The sequence below is a fragment of the Bombus vancouverensis genome, chromosome 12 (assembly GCF_051014615.1).
Source record: "Bombus vancouverensis nearcticus chromosome 12, iyBomVanc1_principal, whole genome shotgun sequence".
Taxonomy (NCBI): Eukaryota; Metazoa; Arthropoda; class Insecta; order Hymenoptera; family Apidae; genus Bombus; species Bombus vancouverensis.
Genome location: NC_134922.1, coordinates 8,102,254 through 8,130,251, shown reverse-complemented (window position 1 = coordinate 8,130,251; position 27,998 = coordinate 8,102,254). Strand labels below are relative to the sequence as shown.

The 27,998-nt window shown below is 38.3% G+C and overlaps 1 protein-coding gene across 10 annotated transcripts in view; it reads left to right on the top strand.

Annotated features, from left to right (window-relative positions):
• wake (ankyrin repeat and fibronectin type III domain containing protein wide awake) overlaps positions 1-21,813 on the top strand; it is a 186,765-nt gene extending 164,952 nt beyond the window's left edge. For 3 of the 10 annotated variants that reach the window (XM_076623087.1, XM_033330501.2, XM_033330502.2), the window contains 10 exons: positions 2,945-3,082; positions 3,876-3,954; positions 9,111-9,214; positions 14,267-14,527; positions 14,808-15,110; positions 15,677-16,116; positions 16,211-16,590; positions 16,672-17,278; positions 17,370-18,158; positions 19,137-21,813. In XM_076623087.1, coding sequence (XP_076479202.1) covers positions 2,945-3,082; positions 3,876-3,954; positions 9,111-9,214; positions 14,267-14,527; positions 14,808-15,110; positions 15,677-16,116; positions 16,211-16,590; positions 16,672-17,278; positions 17,370-18,158; positions 19,137-19,472 — 3,437 coding nt within the window. In that variant the 3' untranslated portion in view covers positions 19,473-21,813. The other 7 variants (XM_033330498.2, XM_076623085.1, XM_076623084.1 and 4 more) reach the window with 5 other exon arrangements.
• The last annotated feature ends 6,185 nt before the right edge of the window (positions 21,814-27,998 follow it).

Sequence of the window (27,998 nt, the reverse complement as noted above, 5' to 3'; positions counted from 1 at the left end):
TTTCAGTCGTTCGTAGGAAATGTTCATCGTGTTTGCCCGACCAAAGAAAGAACAGTCTGTGTTTTATCTACCGGAATATCGTCAGCGTTTGAGGTTACCGTGAGAATGTGACATTTCAGCTTACTTAAACCAAAGAAGAAAGGAGTCTTTCCCTGCCAAAGAAAATCAAACGTAACATGAGTCTCTATCGAAGGATATATTTAGTCAAACATTGTGCATATTCAACGAAATTGTCAACGAGGATAGTCACGAGTTATGAAGAAACCGAATGTGATATCATACGTAATACACTGTGCGTGATCGCACAGATTAAGTTGGCTGAGATCGAGAAAAACCAAGTGAAACTTTCCGAACATTAAAAGAAATCAGCCGCAAACATCGAAGGATCCTCCAGATGAAATTTCGCAAATTATCCGCGTCCAGTCCCAAAATGGAATTGCTCTCGAGGCGATCGTCGAGCGACAGGATGTCGACCTTGAAGCGGTCGAGATCCTTTCGTGCATCGATAAAGCTCATGTCGAAGCTGCGAAACCACGCGAGTCTTCGTTTAAACTCTGGCTTCGATCTTTCCCCGGTACCACTGCGAGACACGAAGAAACGCCGAAACCAAACGTCCCTCGTAGAAGAGACCACGTGGCCAACCAAAAGCCCCGAAATTCCTCCAAACGATTCGTCGAAAGACTCGTCGAAAGACTCTGACAAGTCCCTCAACAGTCTCTCGACGTCTCCCAGCTTGGGACATTCGATTTCCTCGAGCGAGCTGGAGTCTCGTAAAATCACCAGGGACCTGAAGAGCAAGTTGTGCCTTACGGACAGAATAATGGGCAAGAGTCGCAAGGAGCAGGAGAAATCATCGAAGAGGAACAACGACGCCTCGTCCCCGAGAGTAACTCATATATTTCGTTGGAAGAGCAACGAGGAGACTTCGTCCGTGTCGAACGGAGAGAAAGAGAAGAGAAACCTTCTCTGTGGTAGCCAGTTGTCCTATGAGAATCCTACTTTCCGCCTGGACAGTTCCTTGGACTCGTCCTTTTCCAGTTTCGTGTTCGAACCTGAGCATTCTGATCACGTCGAAACGAAGGAAGAACGCCCCATCGAGAAGTCGTATCAGGATACTGGGTTAACGATAGTCGTAGATCCCGCCAGACCAACGGAAGATGAAACGAGGAAACCCGCCGAGGACAGAACCGTGTTCGACATGGAGGCGAATTTCGAGTGCAATAAGAACAATCGTCCCGTGTTCACTGTAACGAAAGCTAGGAGCTTGTCGGTGAACGACGTGATTTTACAAGACGAAGAGGCGGTGAGGAGTAGTTTGGCGTTGAACACGGTCGATGGGACGACGTTGTTCGACTGGCAAGCGGATGACCGCGGGATCGAGGCGACGGAAAAAGGGCGGAAGGATGGCGAGAAAGTTCGAAAGACTTCGGTTTGCTCATCCAAGTCCTGCAGGATCAGGACAGTGGATAATATCGCGAATTTTTGGACCAATGCTCGCGGTGGAAGCTTTCGTAGCAAGGTGACGGTGGGCAGGAAGAAGTCGATGAAAGACTCGAGGGATGCCGAGTCCATGGATAGGATTCTTGTCACGACCACTTCTGGATCAAGTATGGGCTATCAGCTTTTTTGAGAATTTGTCGAATTTCTTCCGCTAAATTGGCTCATATTTTAGAGAGCATTTAGAAGAGAATTCTTTTCTACCATACGAAGTTTTAATATAATATTTTACATTAACGATTATTATATATTACTGTAATTAATGTAGATAGTCAGATTAATATATGATACTTGATATCGTATACTCGAGACACGTGTCTCCTTCGAATTCTTTAAATAAACTGGATCAATCCTTTCGGTCTGATCATATGTTATGAGAAACAGGGAATAAATAGGAATATTTTAGCGGAGAGTTATAATCAATACGATATTACGATTAATATAGACAGACGGATTGCATAATTTCACATACACATTCAGTGAATAAACCTTCTTCGAATTCTTTAGGCAAATTGAATTATTTAGCTGAAGTGTCTGTTGATAAATCACAATGCCTACACAGGACACTCTACGATAGAATTATTGAGAGCAGGAATGGACTAAGCCACACTTTCTCTGAATTTCTGCCAATCTATGATTCGCATGAATTTATTCCAAAGAAGCGGAGGAATTCATTTTTCTAAATAAAACCAACTAACGTAGCAAAGTGAATCGTTGCACACCTATCTATTTTTAACAGCGAATTACTTTATTTTTTGAATATTGCTATTAGTCCACTTTTACTCTCAATATAAGATACGTTGCTGCAATATCGTATTTATTAGGTCGATAAATATATTACGAAACAAGAGTAATTTTATCGATTTTCCACGTATATAGCGAAGCCAAGGGGAAGAGATTCCCTTGCAGACTGCTTGTTGCAATTTATTTTTCTTTTCTAATTGCTTCATTTGACACTGCAGGCGGGAGAGAGGAGAAGAGAGCGAGGACGCGCGAATTCAAAGGAATTTTAATTAGACGAAAATTACGCAATACGTAATAAGAAAGAATGAAATATTCTAGTTTTCGCGAAGAACACTCTTCTCCTCTGTGTTTATCTTTGTACAAGAATGTTGAATTAACTATATGTATATACTGCGTTAACACGAATAGAAACGAAATTCTGCTCTCCGGATTATGCGACGGTTGGTCTGCACAATCGAGTTACAGTCGTCAGGATTTTGTTATCCATTGGGTTAGCAACTAAGTGATCGCGGATTTTGTCATTACATGGTAATGACACTTAGTTGTCAATCCAATAGTTACACGAATGAAAATCCTTTTCTGCGTCCGTCGTCGTCCAGCCGTGTGCTTATTTATTTATCTCTGCACGCGGAAAGACTTTCCTTGCAATTTTTTCCTCTGGCGGATTGTCTTTATCCAGTTGCTTTGATTTGTGTTCACGCAGAGCTGTACTCTTTGCAAGGGATGGAGTTCCTGGAAGGTTTCGGCAAGAAAAAACAACAGCCAAATCAACAATCGAACAATATTTCGTCGGTGCACATCAATCCCCTAACGGCACAGTCTCTCAACATACACCTGCATGGTATCTTTGATTTTTTTTCTTCTTTATTTGCCATTCATTTCTTTAAGAAGTTCCTATTTTTTAAACATTTACAGCGATGAAGAGAAGTACTAGCATAAGTTAACTTGGAAGATTCTATAGTAATTAAAGTCATATGTATTCCGTTTCTAATTAATTTCGTAATGTAATTTTGAAAGCTGAATTTTCAAAGACTGAGAGCTAATATTATGATTTCGCTTGTCTTCAGAAGCAATTGTACGTAGATCTTTTATTTTTGAAGAACTGAAATTGTAAGAATTTTCTATGTCAATTTTGATATTATTTTGACATTACACTTTTCGTCCTGTGTGTGTTTCTAAACAATTCCAGTGTCGATTTTACAAGAAAAATCTCACGTTTCGTTGAGAACAATTATTATTAATTTTTACTACACGTCTGTTTAATGTCTAATGAATTATGATGTACTTGAACTTCAACCTCCGAAGTGATATTTGATAAACAAATTAAATAAAGAATCGTACGTTTCATAGATTTATACGGAACTGTACATGTCCAAACTTTTGTTCATCACTGTACAATTTCTTTTTTTGGTCAATTTTTATTCATTTATTTCTTGGAGTTTTCATCTATAGTATTTTCTTCGTTATTTTAATACATTTGATGTTTCTTACTTCGAAATGAATTAATAAGATATAACGAGCGTTTACCGGTTCGTTAAGGAACAATAAAAATTTCCAACGTTCTTTCCACGAGGAAAATTACTGTTTCCCTATGAACGGTGGTTTCAATTTATTCCCCGTTTTGATTTTTCCAGCCCTCTTCGCAGCCGTGGAACATGGCCATCTCGACAAAGCCAGAACGATTTTGGAGTCGACAGACGTGGATGTGAACAGGTGAGTTTCCGAATATTTTTCCGGCTTTTGATAGAATTTCATTTCGCCTCGAGTTGGAACATTTTCACGGTTCGTTTGGAAACGTTTTAATAATACATGCTTCACGTGCAATGAAGAATATACATTTCGAATGAAATTCTCACGCACAAGCGGAAAAACAAAAATGTAACACTTCGCAAATGGGAAAAATGTTGGCGATATAACGCGCTGGTTCGATGACTGAGGCAAAGAACCGGCCAACGATGGCACTCCACGTGATTCTGATATAGGTTAATTGCAACTGTTAATTAATTTCGCCGGCAGCCCCAGAAAACAAGCCAATTAACATAGGATTGGACGATGGATCCTCTGAAACAAGCACCCGATTCCTATTCCCAAAGTTTATCGATTTTTTAAAGTCATTGTAGTTACCTGATAATTATTCTCTTTTGTAATTATTTATATCGTCTTAATCGTGGTTGATCATGTGGACAATTAATTAGAAACCTTTATAATCGTTATTTGACCTGTGAATTATCTATGAAAATTAGTACTGTTATGAGCATAATTGAAGAAAATGAGTTATATTACGACGAGTGTTCTAATTTAAACATTTTACATATTTTTGCATATTACGCCTGCGTTTCTCAATTTTTAAACTTTCCGTAAACGAATAGAAACTAGCGTTGTTAAAAGCTGATAAAGACGAATCAGTTTCAAGTAGGTCGGTTTTAGTCCTTGCAAATGTAGATACAGAGTGTAATCTATTTTTAACCGAAATGAAATAATATGTAAAAATATATATGAAAATATTTTTATGAATTTATTTTTGTAAACGTAACTAAAAAAAAATAGAATATAGGGAGAGATTTATTTCGTACTTCAAATATTTTGTTGATTTTCGTAGACCTACTATTATGCTCATTTTTAGATTTTCCATAAATGAAAAAGAAATTCGCCAATTAATTATATCTACTAGCAAAAGTGATGACTTTAATTTGCCTTCTCTAGTGGTACACGATAAATTTTGAAGTAACACGTCCTATTAGATTTTCAGTTAAAATTGAAGACTATTATTTCGATGTAACTATAGATATTTTATTTTTCACAAATCATATCGCCAGAAGAGTAACAAGGAAATTTTCATTGATTTTCACATGGCTGATCCGTTCGATTATTTGTGGAAATTATGGAACGAGAGAAATTCAGCGGAAAAATATTCAGGTCTGTTTCCCGAGACCTAACTTCTTTTCCTATCCTCGATAACAATTTACGATACAGGAAATGGATGGTCGATTCCATGTGGAAAAACGTATCCTGCCGGGAGCGAAAGATATCGTTCTCCTCGGATCGCAGTTAAGAATTTACGAGGAAAATTCGAGCTGCCCTATTTATGCTCTTTTTTTTCGAAAAACAAAAACCTCTCTTTAATTCTCGCTGCTGTAGCGTGGCGAAAGCTCGATTCGTTCAAGATAAAAAGCGCGCGTTCCTGGCCCAAATGTTACTTTCTCGTGATAGCAATTTTTCGATCAATTCGATCGAAACATCTTCTGTTGAAATTATTCTTTATATTATAAATTTATTATACTTACAAAGTATATTAATATTAGCTTCTCCTTTTAATTTATTTATTTAGAGCTTCGTCCATCTCTCAGGATTATTAGCGCCTTATATTATGCAATATGAATATAAATATATATATATATTTATATTTTTTAAATTAGTTAGAAGAGCTTTGTGTCTTTTTGAGAAACTGTAAGACACGTTTTAATACTTCCGTCCTGTTTAAGATCGGTTTATAGTTGTCTGGAATATTACGTTGTTCCTTTTCGTTTTGAAATTTCAAGCACCCAATTAATAAGCGTTTTACAGTGATTCTTTTTTTTATCGCAAATGTTATACCTTCCTTCTTTTGCGATTACGCAAAAGTGGGTGAGCTTGTTCGACCTATTCTCAGTCTTTTATGAATATCGATTGATGTTTGCTGTCCAACGAATTTGCAGGTCTATTTTTGGAAAATATCATCTCGGACTGAATGGACGTCTATCGTCGTGTTTTCGTTTTCCCATGTCGAGTTCCGCAGTGATTCGATTTTATTTTCGATGATCGCTTTCATGTCATTGTGATATATTAGTTGTGACGTCGAATTGAATGCAAAGTCGGATTTCATCTGTCGCAACCGTGTTCTCAGTTTTGCAGTTTTACTTGCGAAAGTGTGCAACGTGTTACGTAACTCGGAAGAAAGGTAGAGGGTGCAGAGAAGAGAGAGAAAAGGAGGAATAAAAAGAATAATGGAATAAAAGCGTAGATTTTTCTGAATTTATTAATAGTTATTTTTATTTATATTCCGTATTTGAGAATTTAAAAGAGAATTTAAAATTGATACGCTACGAATTTTAGTAACTTTCGTGCTAACAATTTCATATTATCATATTTGTGACGATCACCTACTCTATGATATACATGCGTGTTCGCTGTTTTCATTAAATTTTATATCCATTTCGTAAGATTATAGTGTCTGTTTATGCTTCCTATTTTATAAACTTTCTTTTGTTTGCCAAATTATATGTTTCACGAATCAAGCATTTAATATCATCAAGTAAGGTACACACCTTTACCGCACCTATCACATTTCATCCATAAAATTCACCTGTATTATACCAAACTGACTTCATCTATATTTCTTTGTAATTCTTTTTTTTTTATCCTCTCTCACAAACTACGTCAAGCAACAGTCTCTTATATTAAACCTACACGACGATGCTTTAACCAGACTGCGAATTTTTATGCATTTATAGGAAATTTGAAAGTGCAAAATTGCACTTTGCAAAATTGCGAGAATGCACGTAATACACAACAAATGTGTAAAATATCCAAAGCACAGTGTTTGTCCGTAATGCTCGGTAGGTAAAACAATTTCCTATCGAAATTCAACATTTTTACTTATATTCGCAAAGATACGAACGCGCATAAAAATCCGCGGTCTAACTATAACAAAGTATAATATATAACGAAGAAACTTGACTTTTTCCATCAAATTTTACTTTTTTACGTAAAATTCCCCTACTTGGCGAACCGCTAGACACGACGAAGACAATGTGAACATCTACGAGCAGTTGCTACCATAAACCACGATTCCTCGTAAAATTCTATTCGACTAAAATTCATTGGCACATCGATACACGGTTTGTTAGCCTATCGGTGGATCTTGATATAAGCAGAACGGGACAAAGTCGAGGCACGAGACAGTAAATTCCAATTTGCTTGGTGCCTTGTAGTACGTTAGCTCGCGTTAATTAGCGTTCGATGCAACGTCCGTTTGTCTAGGGCCCAGACAAACCCTTCGTACGCATTTCGACACGTTACACGGTCCCTACATTGTAATCGTATCGATCCGTAACATAAGGCTCGTTAGATATGTTGCAATCCCCGACGATAATTAGATTTAGTCGAGTAAATGGACACCATAGACGCAGATATTCCACAGCGAGCATGCTGTGCGCGCTAATAACTATTCATCCGATATGTAATCTACTTAAGTCGAAAGTTACTTGGATGCAACGTTCCGTTGTCATACGTAACGCGTGTTAATTGTTTTTCCGCCCTTTATTGCACAGCGTGTCGCAGAATTGGTATAATTGCAAATTGAAATTTCATCGTAGATTTTTATAGAATTTTATGGAAATTTAATATAGTGATACTCTGAAGTACCTGTTATTCAAAGAACAATCCGGAGAGAACAAACTGGAGTTTGAAACTTCTTCCTTGACACGTACTTTCGCAAGAAAAATAGTCCGAACGAAAAAGGATGAAACTTTGGTGATCCTTCGAACGAACAGATCACTGTTCACATTTTTACCAAATTTAGTATTTTAAATTCTAATCAGTCGACATCGATTATACTTGAGTCATCTAAGCTTCAACATCTTATCGATATTGAACTTCGCGTCATTAGTCTTTGATATATTATTTGATAAAAGATCGTATTTCATTTTCACGTAAAAAAATAGATAGAATTACTTTCCTGACGAGTGGTAAAATTAATGTATGTGCCATTGTTGGCTTCAAGCCTACAAAGTTTCATCCAAATTTCATTCAAATCAGAGCTTTCACGTAAGAACCGATAATACAAAAATATTTTCGAATGTTACATTTTTTAACACCGGTAAATTGCTTCAAGTACCATACTTAGAAATCGTTCATTACGAAATTTGGCAAATTGCAGAGAAAATTACTTAGCTCGATTCGAATATCCTTCTGATCTCATCTTACCAACCTGTTTATCGGTTAGCTGTTTGTCACGAGTATACTCGCTATGAGGAAATGGCAATATTTTGTGTCATGACGAGTACACTCGTCGTGCTTAAAAGATACTTACAATTCGCTGTTTAAATTGCAACTCGATAATTGCAGTAAATTGTAGTGACGAAGTTAAAAAAATAAAAGAATCGTTTCGTTACAACATAATTCTATATTACATAACAGTCATAGATACTCTATGTTTGACGAGTATACTCGTCATTGCTCGCTTTTTGCGACATATTTCAGCTACACAATTTTCAAAGAGGTCGCGACAGCTAACCGGTTATAAAGTAATGTGAAAGATGAATCGATCGCGAAAATGATCGAACGCAACGAGTGGAATACGAAATGACAAACACGCATCGAACTTTCGATGCGTAATCGAATGATCGCGATCCGCGAGTCGACGTTTGCATTGCAATCGGTGTACACGCGTCGTAATCGTCGCTGAATGTCCATTCGCTGCCACGATAATCCGTTTATCCACTTCTTCTCTCTTTGTCCCAGTTTACTAATGGCAGTTCGCGAAAGCACGTTTATCCCGGAACGAAATTGATGCCGATTACCTCACGGAAATAGGCGTAACCGTTTATTTTCTGTTCGAACGCGGGCACATGGTATCCGCTGGAATTTTCCATGGATTTTGCGATTTATTTAATCTATGCGTGCACACGACTACGATCACACGATGGAAATTCGTGTATTTTTCGTATTAGACTCTTTTTGCTACTTTCTTTTTTTCATTCAAAGGAAATCTCATCGATGAATCGTTAGATATGATAAATTATGTTAACGTGATTTCTGCAATGATCTGGCGTTAAATGGCAATTAATATATTCTCAGCAGTAACGTCGGTGTGAATTGAATTCTTTCAGCGTGAACAGCGACGGCCTGTCACCCCTGGATGTTGCGGTGCTCAGCAACAATAGGCCGCTTGCAAAAATGCTGGTCGCGTTCGGCGCACAGGAGGGTAACCAGTGTAAGTACACAGGAATTCAATTGGAAATTTCGTTTGTTACGTTTATCCAGTTCTCGATCGGCGCGAAAATTCCTTTAACACCCTTTAACTCTCAGTCTTCAACAGCGTTGTATTCTACGAAGTATGGTTTAACGATAACATTGCCATTGCTTAGTTTACTTTAATTTAATTTCAAATTGTATATTTTTTCTTCTTTTTTTTTTATTTGGATGAATTTTACGAGTAAATTTTTCTAGCGTGGTACTATGTCGTGTTTAATAAGTGTTTATCGTGTGTTTGATTCTAGTTGAATCTAGTGCTTAAATCTAAAGGGTAATGCCAAGGACGTGTCAAGAAATTGAGTAACTAGTGGGTTTTGATGGTTATTAACTCTTATGTTATATCTATTACTGAATTTGGATATTTCTTCTTTGAATGTGGGTGTCTTGAGGTCCCGATGTATTGTTTCGTTGGTAGCATATCAAGGTGCATCTATCAAGGATCTTAGAGTTTTCGATTGGAATCGTTGAAGAATTTCTATGTTGGAATTACTTGTTGTTCCCCATAGTTGGATTCCATGGGTCCAAACAGGTTTTAATATGGCTTCATATAGCATTATTTTACTTTACGTGCTTAAGTTGGAACGTCTGCCAACGAGCCAGTAGAATTTTTTTAATAATTTGTATATTTATCGTTATTTCCTTTGCTCGTCTAACTCTACGTAAATTCTTCTATCATCTGATCGATCGGTTTCTCAATTTTTGTTAATATAAGAATTTGCAAGAACGAAGATTTATTTATTTACGAAGTTTATTTTATTAAATTCTCGCGTCACTTGGCTACAAAAGTACATAATATTTACTACGTGTTAATATCGTTCAAGCTTTATTTCATTTGGTTATCATTAGACTATGAACATTTTTTACTTGAACGTTTTATCGTGAAATTGTATTACGTGAAACTGTTTCAGGTTCCAGCAAAGGAGAATCGAAAAAGGGAATCTGTAATTCAGTAATAAATTTTATAATGCAATAATATAATTATCTCTTCTTGTAACGAAAGTTTTGCTCGGTTATGAGAAAGAGAGAGAAAGTTTTTGATCTTTAAAGGCCATCACACGCTGAAGTTTTTCTCTTAGGTTTTCCATCTGATGTTTCTTATCAGTATCATCTAGTAATAGTGAAACACTTAATTCCACTTCTTAATTTTTAATCTAAAAAAGATGTAACGAGACGAACTCTCTGGCTCGTGATAGCCTTTAAGGGTTGGGAACTTCTCCTCTTATAGTTGATGATAGCTTCTCGCATGATAGCCTTTAAGGATTAAAAACTTCTGCTCTCATAACCGAGCGGTGCTCCTGTTATACGCGAGATAGGAATTATAAACTTCATAAGTAAAGGACTTAGAAATTTTCTTCGTCGATTCCTTCGTCCATGGGGGAAAGATCGGGGCAGAGGGTAAAAATGTGCAGAAAATGAGAAACTTCGCAAAGATTCTTCAAAAATTTACAGCGTTTGCGGAGTAGTTTGTTTTGTTCAATCAAATCGATGTTCTTTCGCGAAAAACCTCGATGCAGACGGTTTCGGTGTGGAAAAGCAGGTAAATTGAACACCTCTCGATAGGTGGCCTCTGTTTCGGAAAACAATTGCTTGCGAATTTCTCGTTTGTATGGTCAGAGTAAAAAAAAAGTACAGAGAAGTTTGATGAATGGCACGAAACCCCAAAATCTTTTTATTTTCCACCCTCGAGATAATTTGTCGGTAGCTTCAGTTGGTTCACGGCTACAGGGAACACGATCCGAAAAATATATAGTTCAATGTGAAAGTTTACTCGTGTACGTGGCGAACGACCAAATTCGAAAAGATTGCACGATGGATTCATAGTGACCTAAAAGTTGGAGAGGAATTAAAGGGAGAGAAAAAAAAACGTAGCGATTTTTAGTGATGAAAAAAAAAGAGAGGGGAAGGAATAGCCGAACAGGATAGAATTCCTATTAGTATTGCGCAGTCTGTAATAAAAATGCAGTCGAGCTTTATTGCGTTTCGACCGCGATGGAACAAAAAATATAACGAGAATTCGAGGCTTGTGAAAAGGAGCGAAGAAACTTTCCACCGAGCCTTTCTCCTCATCTGCCAATTTACAAGTGTAATCGCAAGCGTAGAATCTCGCTCCGCTGATAATTAAACTCTACAACCTTTCCTCTCTTCTTCCGCTTTTCGACGAAAATTAATGTGATATCGCCCTTACGATACCGCTTTTCCATTTTAATCTAATCTTCCAGGATAATCTCCGAAATACTCGTACAATCGATTACTATCTGATCGTCTATTGTATCGTGACAAAGATGTTACTTTCAATAATATGTTTGGTACTCAATTTTGTATGAATTGCGAAAACGATAGATAACGCTTCATTAGACCTGTCAAAAGGAAGAGACAAAAGGATAGAAATAAAAATTTCAATTAAAATTTGAAATATTGCAACAAGCGCGTTAGCTCTCGAAATATGTGTGCTTTCAAGTTCTCTATTAATTAAATTGAAACATATGTACAGAGAAGCGATACAATTATTTATTGTTAGTCATATGAAAAGGCAGAGGCGACGAGATGCAAGATAAAATTTCAATTAAAATTTGAAATATTACAACAGATATATTAGCTTCGGCAATATCTCCATGTTTCAAATATTTTATTAATTAAATTGAAACATGTGTTGAAAAAGATCGAAGAAGTACTCTTTATTAGTGGTATTGAAAAGAGGAGATAAAAGGATGATTAAAATAATTTCAATAACACGTTTGGTATTCAATTTTGTATGAATTGTGAAAATAATAGATACACTTCATTAGACCTGTTAAAAGGGAGGGACAAAAAGATACTAATTAAATTATGAAATATTGCAGCAAGCGCGTTAGCTCCAAAAATACGTCTGCTTTCAAATTTTCTATTAATTAAACTGAAACATAGGTTCAAAGAAATAATATAATTCATTAGAGGTAAGAAAAGCAAGAGGTGACGTGATACAAAATAAAATTTCAATTAAAGTGAACTCTAACAATGTCTTTGGTTTGAAATTTTCTGTTAATTAAATTGAAACATATGCTCAAAGAAATAATACCATTTATTAGTAGACACATTAAAAGAAAGAGGCGCCAAGATACAAGATAAAATTTCAATGAAAATTTAAAATATCGTAACAAATATATTGGCTTGAGCAACATTTCTGGCCTCGATATACATACACGTGTTAAAGTATGCGTACATCGAATTTTCTACCCGTGTTCGTTTACTCTTTGTTATTCCTTAATTTCTAGCGTAACTCACTCTCGCCAAAGTTAATATTCGTCGATTAAAGTTTCAATTGAAACGGTTAAGCGAATCTGATGTATTTATGCAAGACGAGTAATCTTCCTTACGAGAGCGAAATTACTTTTATAATGGAATTCCATCGCTTTACGCCACGTTTTACACGTTCTACAATGTAATACTCGTTTGTTTACTTCGGAGATTTTAATGATGTAACGCTGTTACCAACCTGATTTATGCTGGCATTAAAGTCTCTTGAATTAAAATCTCCACTTTTCTCGGACGATTCTGCTTTATTTAAAGTGAAAGCGTGATGTAATCTTCAACGAAAAAAAAATCAAGATTTTTTTTTATTATATAATGTGAAATGTCGTCTTGGTTTCTTCCCAACAGTTTTATTAATTTAGCTCCGATTCTTTAGACCAATTTCTTCTATCTTCTGCTCTTAAAAATCAAAAATTTGCCTTTGGTCTTTCTCGAACATTTATCAATCGAAATCTACGCTTTAGAAAACACTTTCGAATACACTTGACCTCTTGAAAGTTATAGATCTATCTTCGCTTTTTCTCAAAAGATTTGTATTACTCGAAATGTGTAAATAATACTTTGGAAAAACTTCTGCGAGTGCACTTAATCTCCTACAAAAATGATAAACTTGTCATGGTTTTTCCCCAAATTTCTAAACTTAAATTTAATTCGTTCGAAACATTTCTTTCAATTATTTCTTCGCATTTCGTCATTTAGAAACTAGAGACTCGTTTCTCCTGGTTCTTTCATCTTGATCTTCGTGTCGTTAGTTTAGATCAAATTTTTTAGAGAATTCTTTTTCAACAGAAATAGCCATACTGTAACAAGCTCAGTTTATGAATGAGGGGAAATAAAAATTATCTCGTCATCGATATCTTAATCTCTCGTTACTGTCAGAAACCACATGGAAAGTTGTAAAATGACACGATCAGAGATAAAGTCCCTTGGCAGAAAGTGAAAATCGATATCCGATGTGGACACAATTGTGGCTAAACTATCGCGACGTAACCGTCTGTCCCGGATGCAAACCACCGCAGATTTTACATTCATAAACACCGGGTACGAGTTGAATCGGCTCAATTAGCCGGATGATTTTTGCACTATTCTCCGCTCACAAACCACGTTGATTCGTGCAATTGACTCCATTACGCGTTTCCTCGATAGTCCACTCTTGAATTTCGTCTACCAACCTTTTTTATTTCTCCTTTTTTTTTCTCTTTCGTAATTTTTCCACCGGTCTACGGAGAGTTAAATTGTTTCCTAACAAAGTCCATTCGTGACGTTTGAAAAATTGGCCTTCTCTGCCAGAAATTTTTTATTTTTTTGTTATGGTTCTCGTTTTGTTTCGTAATTTGCGAAATTGTGAGTTCGTGAAATTCGAAGATGCAAATAAGGAATTTTTATATTCACTCTTTTTTTTTCTTTCTTTTTTTAAGAATATCAGTTGATGTAAGCATAGTGGGATGGATGATTATGTAAAGAAATCTTATAAAGTTTTAGTATCAAACGAGAGAATCTCTTGGTTCTGGTTTTATAAAATTGTCTTTCATAAATTATAAAAGCCTGTCTTGGTTCTCTTCTGAACTTCGATTTAATTCTCCAGAGACGTTTCTACAGTGACACTTAAACTCTCAAAAATTGAAAACTTATCTTTCATTTCTCCGCAATTTTCTTTGGTCTTTCTCGAACTTCCTTTGATATTGAACTTTCACAAGGAATCTTTTTGATTCTGTTTGCGCAGTCAAATCTCCAGAGTCCCTGGGCAGTCACTTGGCTTCGTTGCTGTTGGAGGCTGAACACAGAGTTCAAGAACTCGGCGGCAGTACTTCCGGCAGCGGTGGGACTACCCTCCTGGAACCACCAAGCAGTCATAGATCAAGTTTTTCGTCGCAGCACAACAATCTCACGGGATGCGGCGGTAGCGCGGAGGACAAGCAACTCGCTTTGTGGGAAAGAAGAGCTAGAGCGCTTAGAAAAATGTTGCTTGGATTCGATCAAGCGAGTAAGTCATACACAAGTATCATTTTGATTTTATATTTTTTAACGCGACTAAAAAAAAAAAAAAAAAAAAGAAAAGAAAAACAGAATTTAAGTAAAAATTTGCTTTACCTGCTAAATATTATAAGAATTACTCTACTTTAGATATTTTAGATACTTTTGTAAATTGTATGCATTCTGTAAGATTTGTACACAATTAAACTTTCCAAAAATGCATAAACAGTAACGGCTAATACGAGAGTAGAAAATTTTTAAATAAAATTGACAATACTAATCTATTTCAGGGCCACCAGACATGCCATTTTTGGTCGCAGTGGACGTCACAGGAACAAATTCTGTAACAGTGAGGTTTCAAGAACCAGATTCCCATGATTCTCCAATCTGCACGAAATTTAAAGTCCAATGGAGTATCAAAGAAGATTTCTCGGTGATCTGTGGCGAGAGAGAGGTGCTAGATATGAAACAAAGGGAATGCAGGATTGACGATCTGATTCAGGGACAGAAGTATTATTTTCGAGCAGCTGCTGGCAATTTGAAGGGCTACAGCAGGTTCAGGAACTCGACTCCCGCCCACGTAACACCTAGCAGTACGATCATTTTTTTTATTTTTTTTCTATAGAGTGCATTGCGAATGAAGAGCGTATGCAGAAGGCTATTTTTGTTAATTTCCTGACCTTTATGCCACTCGGCTGAAAAATAGTATCTCAGTATGAAATGAGATAATCTAATAGATTCAAAGATATAAATCTTAGTATAAGTTTCTTATAAGAAACGAATATGTTTAATTGTTGTGTTAGTTTAATCGATATTAGTCTGCATAAATAATGTTCAATATCGATATTTTTTAAATGTTCAAGAAAGAAAGAAAAATACATATTTGCTCTGCAAATGTTGAATTTTAAAACTGTCCTTCTATAAAAGGTTGGACATGTAACTTGTCACGTGTCTTCTACATATAAAACATCGAGTAACACAGCTGGAAAGTACAGAACGAAATCGATCTCGAATCTGATCCATATTTAGCTCGCGCCTAGATTTCGCTCGATTGCATTCGAATCCAGTTAAATTTAGAATTTGCATTGCACACGTACCGGTCGTTTGGTTTATCGGAGTTTTTAAAACTCGAAGTGAAGACACGTAACTATTGTTCCAGGCTGGAGAGACATCGATGGCAGAGTGCCAAGGTTTGCCGGCCGATTGGAGCAGCTGAATACTTTATTCACGGATATCAGGCGCCCAGAGTACACTCAAGAAACGCCGGCCGTGCAGAGGCGTAATCACAAGAAGAAGACAACGATAAAACAGCTCTTTTCGGCCACCAGCAAGTTTCAGAAGAATCTGAGACGCGGCGTTTTTCTCGCCTGTTTACTCTATCATGAAGATAAAATATTGGTAACGAACGAGGATTTCTTACCTGTGATCGAAGTCGACGAGACTTACCCTAGCTGTATTTATAACGACTTCCATTGGCTGATGAAAGTGGGCTGCACTTGGGACGATGTTAAAATTCTCCGTCAAAATATGGAGAAAAGTCACAGCAGTTCAACGAATCACTTCAGGATAAAGCTTTTACAGGCTGCTGCACAAATGCAGGTTTGTTTCCTATTATATAAAATTATTAAACATTTGTTAAAGATTAAAATGAATTACAGACTGATGAGTAATTTTTGGTCGTTGGTTCTTATAGGCAGCGCTGTGTATACAAGACATTGGTCAGTTGTACCATAAACCAATTAGAGACGTTCAAGGCACCCTGGTTTTCTCCACAGTGAATTACATAAAATCCCCGAAGTTGATCTCAGTGTTGAATAGCAGATGGTTGCCACTCAGCAAAGTCACGAAGAAAGTCATTATTCACGAAGATAGTAACGTAGCGGATATTTTAATAGCCAGTATACAGGAACAGATGACTTACCACCAAGTTAGCAGTATCAAGCTTTCAAAGGGGCTTTATCTTGGTTATCTGAAGATGCAGAGTAGCGTCGATCTTATACAAGTCGTGGTACCCGCAAAAGCACCTAATGTTTTGCCTCATTGTAAGATCCGTGATAACCCACACGTCTCTGCGTAAGTATTGAGTCGACGAAAATAGTACCTTCATACGTATCATTGCGGATTTATTAATCATTGTTATTTATATTTCCATAGCGAGGAGTGGGATTATCTGAAAAGGATAACTCGCATTCACGCATCAGACGCGTCAGTCAAAGACTGTGAAGAGAAAGAAAACGTAACAAACGAGGCCCAAGGTACAGAACAGCAGAAATTGTTCGTCGACTTGGTCGCTGCTACAGCAAGGCGATTGTTCAATTATATGGAAATCAGTCCTGAAGACTCTTTGCTCCATCGACTTTACGACGCCGAAGTTATCGATCTGACTCACGATGTGTCCTTTCTGATCGCTGTGCCTCCTGCAGAAACCGCCTGTTGCGTGCCTGGAACCAGAGAAATCCTTCTTCAACGTGGTGATCTTCTCTCGTTGCCCATCCAAGTATTCGAGATGGTTCACTTAAATACCTATCAGAAGGATGTGATCAACAGATATTCAAGACTAAGTTGCATTCTTGAACTCGACACGGCGCAAGCTCAGTACAACCACAGAGAAGCCTTCAGTTCTCTGGAGTTAAGCGTGGCGAAGGATAAGTTGGCCAGGCTGCAAGATCTGCAGACTCAAGTAAACACCGTGTGGAAAGGAGCCAGGTGGCTCATAGACGTGATCACGTTCGCTAGAGATCGCGGTTCTTCGCAGCAGAGCGTAAGTTGAACTGACCAATCCTGTGATCTGTGTAAAATTATTTAAAATCCAAGTATATCGCATTAGACAACTCTATAATTCATAACTACAGGGTTCGTCACAAACAGTTGGAATTTCAATGAAGCACCTGCTCAGCCTCGACCGAAACAGAAGCAACAGCAACAGCCTAAAGAGAAGTTTGCTCCAATTACCGCCACGCGATCCGAAGCTGGTGAAATCTAGTCCAGGTCGAGGCAGCTGGCCAGGACCTAACATGTCCAATTCTTCCTCAAATCTGCTCACAACGGAGTTCAGTAAAAGCGAACAACAATTGCCCAGTGGCCAGTATATTCGCAAGGGCAGCAACACTTCAAATGTGTCGGCCGGCTCAGAGCCTGCAAAGTCTACGGTACCCATGAGCAGCCCCAGCAATCTAAGCAACGCGACCAGCGCTGGCAGCAACAATCATCTGGTACCATTACAGAACACCAGGTTACCGCCTTCCAAATCCGAGGACACTTTGATCCTAACGAAATACAAACACAGTCCCAGAAATAGGTCAGCTACGATCACATCCGCATCGGCCAGCACCAGTCCTTTACTCAGCATAAAACCTATGATCTATGGTGGCTCGCTCCTAAGCGTGTCAACAGCCATGACAAACACGACGAGTCTGTTAAGTGTCAGCAACACCAATTCCGACAGTTTGCATTCGCTAAGTAGCGACGAGTATTCGACGCCTAACTCGAGTGTCTGCATAAAGAGTGGACATACGAAGAGCAAATCGACCAAGCCCACTGCTAGCGTCGCGGCCACGGCCACTGGTTCCTTGGAAAGTCAACTGGAGGAGGAGAAAGACGAAGCAACGTTAATGCCTGCTCCTCTGCCGGGCATTCTTCAGGTAATATTTGTCAAGTTCCAAGTATCAATTTTTCAAGTAGAAATTAGAATTTACATGTAGGAAGAGTCAATATGTAATGAAATAACAGGATTGGGATCCTGTGTAGTTAAATATTGTGACAGAAATCACCACGGAAGATTATTCTTTTCTGAAAAGAATCGTGTTCGTCTTATTGTTAGTTACAACATGATCGTTGCTTCATTCTCAAGATTCACGGGGGATTACAATTACGAACAACGATCGTAATAATCTTGGGAGCAGCTAGTACAATTTGTCACGGTTGTTTCCCATTAGCCAAGGAATTATTCCTTGCGCAAGCTTCCTTAAAGTAACACTTATTCCAATTCTAAACCGCAAAAGCTTATTATTACCTATTGGGAAACTACTCATTGAGTTTAAATAATATTTTTCCTTGTAGGGAACACAAGTCTAACCTGATTGTAGTTAAAAACAGCTCACTTGGTCTTCTAGTGCAGACCGATGTAGCAGACATATGAGTAAGCCGTCACACACCGCTAAGTTTCAGTGCTTGTCTCGCTCAGATGCGCTTTCCAGATTACGCTTTTCGTGTATTATCGATCTAGCAGAGCATGAAATTTCGTCCGAGCTTTCAACTTAACGTAACACGATTGTTTCCATGTTAATCTAGGTATAATTTTTCTAACGATAAATAAAAATCTTTGATCTGAATGCGTGCTGCATATCTCTTTATCTATGTCATTTTAAATCGTTACTACCATTAGGTAAGCAATCTTTTTCTTCTTTTTTTTTTCTCTCTTTCAAATGTTTTGAACACTAACGTTTACCTAATTTACTATTCGTCGTTAACAACAGCCAGATGCATCGAGCAACGTGCTGTCACTGCGCTGCCACCTAAATGTCATTGCATATGCTGATTTTACAGCAGACAATTTGTATCTGTACAGTCTATAAATTACCTAACGGCATCGTCTGACCATAGACCCGGTATTTTTGCAGGTTTACGCAGCCTATGAAACCGGCCTGGCTTCCGGAACCAGTCTCAAGTTACACGTTACTCCGAGGACCACGGCCAGAGAAGTTGTGAATCTAGTTGTGAAGCAGCTGAACATGGCGGTAGTGTTAAAGGGTCAAGAAGGGCCCATTTACACGGCTGACGAGTTGCCGAATTTTTGCTTGGTGGCTGTGATCGGTGCCAGAGAGCGTTGCTTGAGAGATGACTTCAAGTTGTTGCAGCTTCAGAATCCTTGGAAAAAGGGCAGGTTGTACGTGAGGCAGAAACAGGATGTCCTTGCAGCCCTTGAGCACAGCAGCAAGCACACCGCGTATTTATAGCATAAGTAACGAAAGGGAAGATGACAGAAACAGATTGTGATTAGATAGAAAGTACGTCGAGAAAGGGAAAAAGATAATTCCTGTCGCGGTTCACGATGTCTACCAATGTAAGAAACGCTGCGTCTCATTAATAATTGGCGATAGAAGCCAAAGATCATTTAGTATAATGCGTTCTGTGTCTCGTAGTAATTCGAGATTAAATAGACGTTATAGACATTTTTTTGTTTCTCCACTGTATTTTTCTTGTTCGTTTTAATACAGAATAAATGACGTAGATTCCCAGTCGCCTCACGAGACGCAGAATGCATTAAGATGTACATAAAATAAACGCTTGGCTACACGAGAAATTTTCAATTGTATCTCTCGAGGCTCTAACTAAATTACACGTAATTAAGTAGGGAAGTGAAAGGGAAGAACGACGATCGTCTGAAAGGATGAGAATTTAAAATTGCGTTTAGGCGAACCGGAGTACATTCCAAACGAGTTTTCGATCCGACTGCTGTAATTTTGCGCTGATGGACTAGATAGCGTTCCAAGGGAATGGATAATACTCAAGGTATATTATACTGTTATATTTTAGGTACCGATCTCAGTGTTTTACTCGATATACACGCGTCACCGGTTATAAACGAGTCACATGCTTAAGAAATCTCATTGTTGTCCCAATTGTATTCGACGTGTCCAAGCTACGCGCAAGATACATCTTTTCTTATTCTTATTCCCAACTTTCTTTATCTTCCAAAAGATTACCCAATTTCGATAAGAAATCTTGGACACGTAGAATGAACTGAGAGCACGAACTTTTCGAGATAGAAGAAGTTTTATATTTATATTTTTAAATCCACCTAATCACCCAAGGATTTATTTCAGCAAGTAGTTCTGCTTGACTGAGCCTTTGTCACCAGGTTCAGGAGAAATACGATCCTCGAAACGATTTCTTCTCTATGAATCGGTTTCTTCGATCTGTTAACATTGCATTGTTTTACTACGAAATGATTTCTATCCATTAATTTTTTCTTGTTTGCAAATAACGAGAACAATGAAAGCGCCCTGAACATTCAAAGAGAATCAGACACTCAAAGTTCTTGGAAGATTGCGATTAGAGCAGATTACTATTACGCATTAAAATATAGTAGAAGAAACGTGATCCAGATAAAAGAGGCTTATAGACTGTTGCGTAGAAATAAAAGAAAGAGTATTACTATGGCTATTAAGATTTTTATTCTCGTCAAGACCGCAGTTATTTTATTACATTATAATTGTGTTCGCTGTTCTTCGTGTTCTTCAAACTTATTTTCTGTTTTAGAGTATTTCCTGTTTGTAGAATTTTTATATCATCGAACGAACATTGTCGTTTGCTTCTTTATTGCTACTTCGTCGGAGAAGAAGAGCGTGTCGAGATCGATTTCGAGCTGTTGACGATCTTGTTAGAATTCCAGGCACTCGAGGACTTCCTAATAAGCGACCTAGACGACGCGTTGGTGATAAATATGGTGCAGAGTGGAAAATGTAAAAAATACACCCTAATCATACGATACCGCTGTCCGACACTTCGTGTAGTATACAATATTTTAAGATTCTAAGGCGATACGTCTTCTTAAATTTCTGTCAATGATTGAATTTTAAAACTGCGACTTGAGTATTCTACAAGAAATGTTATAAATCTCTCAATTTTCGTTATATGATAATTAGTGTAAGAAAAGTTGACATCGCTATTGGAAATCCGTCCTTTATCTTTCGTAAACGAAACTTGAAAATTCGATTCGCTTCGGGTTCAAACAATAAAACAGTGGTATCGTGCGTCGAGGGGCCACCTAAGTTTAAACGAAAATATACAATGCAGATATTTTTTTATCGAGAAAATAAAAGAATGGTAGCGAGTTGGAGGAAGGGATGAAAAAGAGATTTTTACTATATTTTACCAGAATGCGTACTCGTTCGACGAGGAACGCGAACGGTACGCATTTCCAACGGAAATACGGAAATCTGTCTGTGTGTCGATATCAACAGATGTGACTAACCAAGAGGAAGAGGTGCGTGATGAAGAATGGCAGTAGGCAAAGAATGGTGGGAAAAAGATCTTAACAAAACGCTAGAAAATTTATTAGCTCTACCTGAGTATTTATCGATGTTGAGTGTAAAATAATCATTAGCAGTTAAGTGTTACTGTGGGAGGAAAACGAATTTTAAGACTCGAGAAGCCCTGGTTTTCCTCTCAGACAGCAGTTCCAAAAAAATAAAACAAAGAAATAAAAAAAAAAACGCAAGATGAAAGAACTACTTGTAAATATTCAAAGAAATCTATGTATGTATAAAATATAAATGAAAATTATCGAAGAAATTGAAGTCGATTATTTTTCACCAAATCGGGCTTTTATTTTAGAGGAGCTATTTCAACTACAGTAACCTGGACAGCATCGATTTCAAATCCACAAAATGGAACACTAAGAGAAGTCGATGGAAATTATGGCCCAGCTCGAAATAATTTTGGGAATAGGTCGAGTAAATTGTATTTACGTTTCTGTTGCCCTTGGTAAAATTCATTCGATTACGTTAGAACTCGTATATTTTATTTCATTAGCCAGAGCGAGTCGTAACTCTCGAGGTGAGGCAAAATGAACCCGGACCCTCACGACCGACAGTCCCGCTGACCCACTTCCGTCTTGTTTCTCGTCTCATCTTGCTTTGCCACCTACTCCTTATTTATCCCCCACCTGGTGTAATTGTGCACTCTGGTCTTCCGGCTAGTTCCCAAGAGATCTGTGGTAATGAAAAACTGCCAGGGCATCGCCTCCGAGGAACGGTGCCCCCTCGTAGGTCAGGCAACTTATTCTCAACAGCCGGCATCGATATCCTGGCATTTTAATAACTGTCAGTGCCGTGACTACGATAAATTTGCATACAGATGTAACGAAGATAATTTAGAAAATTATCAACGAATATCGGGACTTGGATATTCAAACACTAAACTCACACATATTTTAACACGATCGCTGTACAAACACAAACTAGCATCTCCGTTATTGAACTGCTGTCAATTAAAACTTGCCAGAGTCAGATATTTTGATATCTGCGATCCGCTTGCAGATATAGCACTCTTGTATTGCAAGATCGATTGAAGAGAGACAGAAGTCTGAGAGATGAACGTCGCCACGATTAATCACAGTCGCAATCCAATTGCACGCTAGACAGCGACTACTAGGTGACTGAAATCACAGGGGAAGATTGTAAACGATCTGGCTGCGAATTAGATGAAACTTTCTACGCTTGAAGAACACCCAAAAATATTGTAGGCGCGTATTTGTTTCACTCAGACCTCCGTCCTAATCTTCGCTCAAACTTCCATCAAAATCTTTGTCCTAAGCTTGAGTCGTGGATTGGGCGAAGGTTTGGGTATAGGTTTTGGTACAAGTTTGGATCGTGACTTGAGTGGAGATTAGGATGGAGCTTTGGTTGGACAGAAATTCTTATCTACAATGTTCGGCTGCTCGCCAGGCCTACAAAGTTCCATCCGAATGGGAACCGGACCGTTCACGACCTGTCCTTCTCAGTACCGTATGCACGCTCTACCGGAGAAGTTCACTGTTGGAGTTCGCATAATCGCATCAACAATACAGCGTTATTTGCTCTGAGTTAATGCCTTTATTCACTATGTTCCTTGCGCCATCGCGATAGACAAACATCTTCAAAAGACTCGTCAAATATTCTGGGACAATTTTTTGAAACATTAAGATGAATCTCATTCTGGAATAATGGACACTTTAATCATCATAAGTATAGTAAATAACAATTTTTAAGAGTATCAAACTTTCAAGGTTTACTGAAAATTCAGCAAGCACAGTTCATTAATTTGATCGAATAACGATCGTCGAAGAAACGTGAGCTGGAAATATTGGAATAAAATAGCGAAGGAGTAGGATAAATGTTACAAGGGTGTAAAATTTGGAAGTTACGTCGCTGCAATGGCCGTAAATTTGCTTTTGTGGGTGCATATACAGTTAATAGTCATTGTCAGCAGGACAGAACCGCACGAGGAGATTGGTTGACCCGCAGTCCGGATTCGCCCTCGGCTGACCCCGTTGTTAACTGACCCACTGACGATATTGATAGCGGGATACCACGGTGCTCGGTTAGCATCGGTCTCTCGCGTTCGTTCTTCGCGTTACTCTATCCCTGAAACGGCGTTGAAAAAATGTCTGTTAATTTCCATCCGCCTGCAAAGCCAACTAAAGTCATTCCAAAAATTATACATTATAGTTCAACTAATTATACATTCTATATCTGTCTGCGTATAATACAATCGTTCGAAATTGTCAATTCACGAGTCAGATGCAACGTAGAAAAGCAACTTCAAGAATCGAAAATTCCTATATAATTTTCAACGTGGTTTGATAATTATATATTCGAATCGAAGCATAATTATAATTATCTGTATATTTGGATTATTTGAATATTTGATATCCTCAAATTGAAAATGAGATATGAACGAGCCGCGGAAATATTACACGCCTCGCTTGGAAAGCACAAACTTTTTCGGAATATCCGATAACACGTTTAAAACGCCAACTGGTACAGAACAATCCTCACCCTTCCACCGTGAAATTTGTTTTCGATGAAACCACGCGTCCAATACGGTAGGAAAGTTGGCAAATGCAGCCCAGTTTCCTAACAATCTCGCATCGCCTCTAATAACGACATCAGGATGCCGTAAACGCGATCCTCCTTGACGAAAATGCAGCGCTCGGCGCATCTGTGATCTCTGTGTTCGCACGTCTTTCGATCGATGGATTACGACACGCCGCATTGTGCTTAGAAGTGCTCCCGAGGCTGTCACGAGAATCAGATTGCCGTAATAATTTGATTGATATTCGCTCTCCTTCGCAGAAAACGCTCGAGAAGATGGAGATAGAGCAGCCAGTCGGTGGGTTGGCTCGGCTTCTTGCGCAGCGTGGAACACCGAAAGCCGAGAAAATCCAAATACGTGGCAGGAGTAAGACAATTTTCCAAGTTAGGAGATTTAGGAATTGTGGGAAATGAAATTTATGGAAAGTTAATCGGTTAACGACAACGATAACGTGCAAGCTTTGGCCTGGCAGAGATAGGAAATTTCTAACAATAAAAATCAGAACGTGTCGAGGAGGAAAAGGTTTATTAGTTTAGAAAGAGAGAAGAAAGAGTCTCCTTATTTGTAAAAAGAGTTCAGTCTTGATTAAATCACGACAGTTTAAAAATCGTGCAAACTGAAGATTCTTAAAACTTGGAATACCATAAAATTATAGATTTTAGAAGAAAGTAAATTAATTATGATTAGTTCATGAAGATTAACATTGCATTCTTTTGTTTATTAGAAAACAGTCCATCGGGACGCTTGTTTTAATTGCTTTAATGAATTTAATTTTCGTTTCAACGCGCTGTCCATCGCTTCAGTTGCTTGCCCGAGTAATTTTATCGAAGCGCGCGAAAGCTAAAATTGCGCCAGTTGTATCGATATCACTGAAATAATTGAACCTACGCATTATACACGACGATAGCTCTGCCTTTCTACGTTACTCGATCGAAGCTAACAGAAGCTAAAATGCGACAATTGGTAGAATCGCGAGAAGAGAGATTGGATCGACGCACCATATGCGTCAGTAGCAACGAATACGTTAAAGTCAAAAGATTAAGAAGGCGAGGGAGAAAATTTTGGGAAAAAACGGTGTCGTGGATGTTGGGATACGACGAGGTATAATACGACGGACGATGTTAATAAGAAACAGTAGGTCAACTTGTGTAGAACGAGGCTAGAAGCTCCTGGCAAATCCGGTGTCAATGAGATCGATTCACCCGGCATCGTCGCTCCAGTTATTGACAGGGAACTGGACCGTCTAGTTCTTTCTCGACGACGCTTCTTGCATCCACTGCAACAACGTGGACTACGAACAGAGGATGTGTAACAATTCGTTCTGGAAAGGATATCCAGTTGCCTGGATCTCGAAGCCGGGTTATACTTCGCCGAACACTTCAGATTTTTTGTTACCAGCTAAGGAGTGGTGCTTGGAACACTTACATTTTTAACGTGTTTTTTCTACTTCCGTAACTAACCGATGATTTAACTTCTTACGGCTAAAAGAATCTCCGACAGTTTGTACCAATATGTTGGATCGAAGTATATATTTCGATTCGAAGAACGTAATTTATTGTACATAAATCATAGCACATAGATTACGTAGTTATATACGTATTCTATACGTATTTTATCGAAGGCCATTTCAGCCTCTCGGAAGACAAATTCATTAACTTTACTCCGTCAATTTTTTCCTTTCATCGCACAGCTATATGATTAATATTCGATTCTCAAGGAAGAAGGAAATTTATTTCATTTTGTCTATAGTAATCACCTCGTCTTTTGGCTTAGGATGGCTTCCGGCCTCATGTCATAAATGCGTAATATTTCGTCTAATATTCTAAGAAAGAAATATATACAAACCAAACAGTCGTTTTTACAAGATAAGTATGTTTAACGTAGCTGTATATATATCGTCAAAAAGCAACGCTATGCATCAAAGGGTTAATAGGATCTCTCCAACTTGAGGGTTGAACTTAGAAATCATTGCTTGCAACGCTTCTAAGCAATTTTATTTTCCTGTACACCTACTCTATGCTCCTCATTCTCGTATTCTATGCTTCAAGTTCGATTATTCAATTCTCCAATATATTTGTATTTGATTGTGATTCAATAATCACAGCGGAACGTTTGTTCTTATGCTGTTGGAAATACAAAAACCAGCATCGCTAAAGGACAACTTGAGCGAGGCCAGCACAAAGAACCACTTCGAGTTCTTAAGGGGAAACAGATCTACTAAGAGTAGTATAACAGACTCTATAGTCGATGCAACTACGAATATAATTAAAGACAATTTTCCAAGAATGAGAAGGATGTGGATGAAAGGAAAAATATAGAGATTGGGTAGTGGGGTGGGCCCTAAGATTGGCAAAGGGCCTGATTTTACACGGATCTTTCAGGCTCCCGCGCACGTGTGCCAACTATATTGCGAAAGACTTATACGGGGCACAAGGTCCAGCCATTCGCCGGTCGAATTTTTACCGATCGAAGGTTAGGTTTCGCAGTTGGGTCTGCGTACCGATCTGTGGCCCCTGTAAGCCCTCTCTCTCCTTCACCAATGTCCCCGTATCACGTCAGTACAGTCAGTTCTGCTATCACACTACTTTTCCTTGAACAATCCTGCCTTCGTCTGTCCTGCTTTCTTTTTTTTTTTTTTTTCTTTTTTTAATTCCGTCGTCTCTTGAGTTCTCCTGTCTCTCGTAAGTCGTAGGATTCGCTTTTTTAATTATGGAAATTGACGACGTCCAGTACAATGCATAGACCTACATAACGTGGAATAACTGAGAAAAACTATAAAAATGAAACCTCTCTACGGACATAATTCTTAATCTCATATTCAAGATCCCGTATAAAGATTGCCTGTCCGTATATTCCCATCATAACTTTAATAGCATAATCTCCGTGGATAATGCTAATAATATGGTTCGCAGGCTTTTAACAACCGCGATCACCTCAATCTCTACAAAACCCAAGAAAATAAGACGTTGATTAACAGAGGCAGAGGAGAACCATCCGAACAAAGACGCGCTGTCTCAGCTCCACGAACAAAGAGGAATTTCGTGAACCTACACTGGCTCACGAAGATATCTGTATGCGTTATACAATATGTTACACGTATATTTTACGTGTTACATAACATTTTGAAATTCCGTTATCGCCGTATGTGTTACACGAGTAGTTCTGCAACTTCATTAACGCTATAATGAGACGCAACAGTCGTGATTATATCGGTCAAATTTGAAACCAATCTGAAATTGTATATGGAAGCTGCAAGACGTTTATTGCGAAGATATATTTACGATAGTAAAAAATTAATACGCGGCATGAATAGTCATTATCAGCTAAACTGATTATTTACCGTAAAGATATATTTAGTAAAACTTAATATACGCCAAGCATGTATAGCCATATGAAACATAATATGTGTCAAGCGTGATTCCATCTCTGTAATTACCTCAGTAGTCTTGTAATTTCCACACGTAAGACCTCAGTAAGTTTCGTGTCAAACTTTACCAACGCGGTACGTACAACTCGAGTCTCGTCAGAGAGCCAGTGAAATTTGAAAACGTTCCGTACAACTCACAAAATGCGTTCGTAGAAGGTGTAATGCAGACTTTCGTGAACCCACGTACGAGAAGACAAAAAGATAGAGCAAGAAGAATACAGAATAACGACAGCGTTCTGTAGAATGGAGCAAGAATCCTGCATTGTTCGAAGAGGCTGGAAGACGACGGAGAAGCTCTTATCAGAGCAATTCGTGCGGCGTGTGGTGTTATCAGGAACGACTGTACCTGAGGATCGTGAGTCAGAACAAGGCAAAAGCGGCTCAGAGTGGAGGCCACTTCTCCGGGTTGTCCCCTCCTGGCGGGGACACGTCGCGTTCTCGGAGGACAACGACGACGACGAAGGAGAGATCGCCA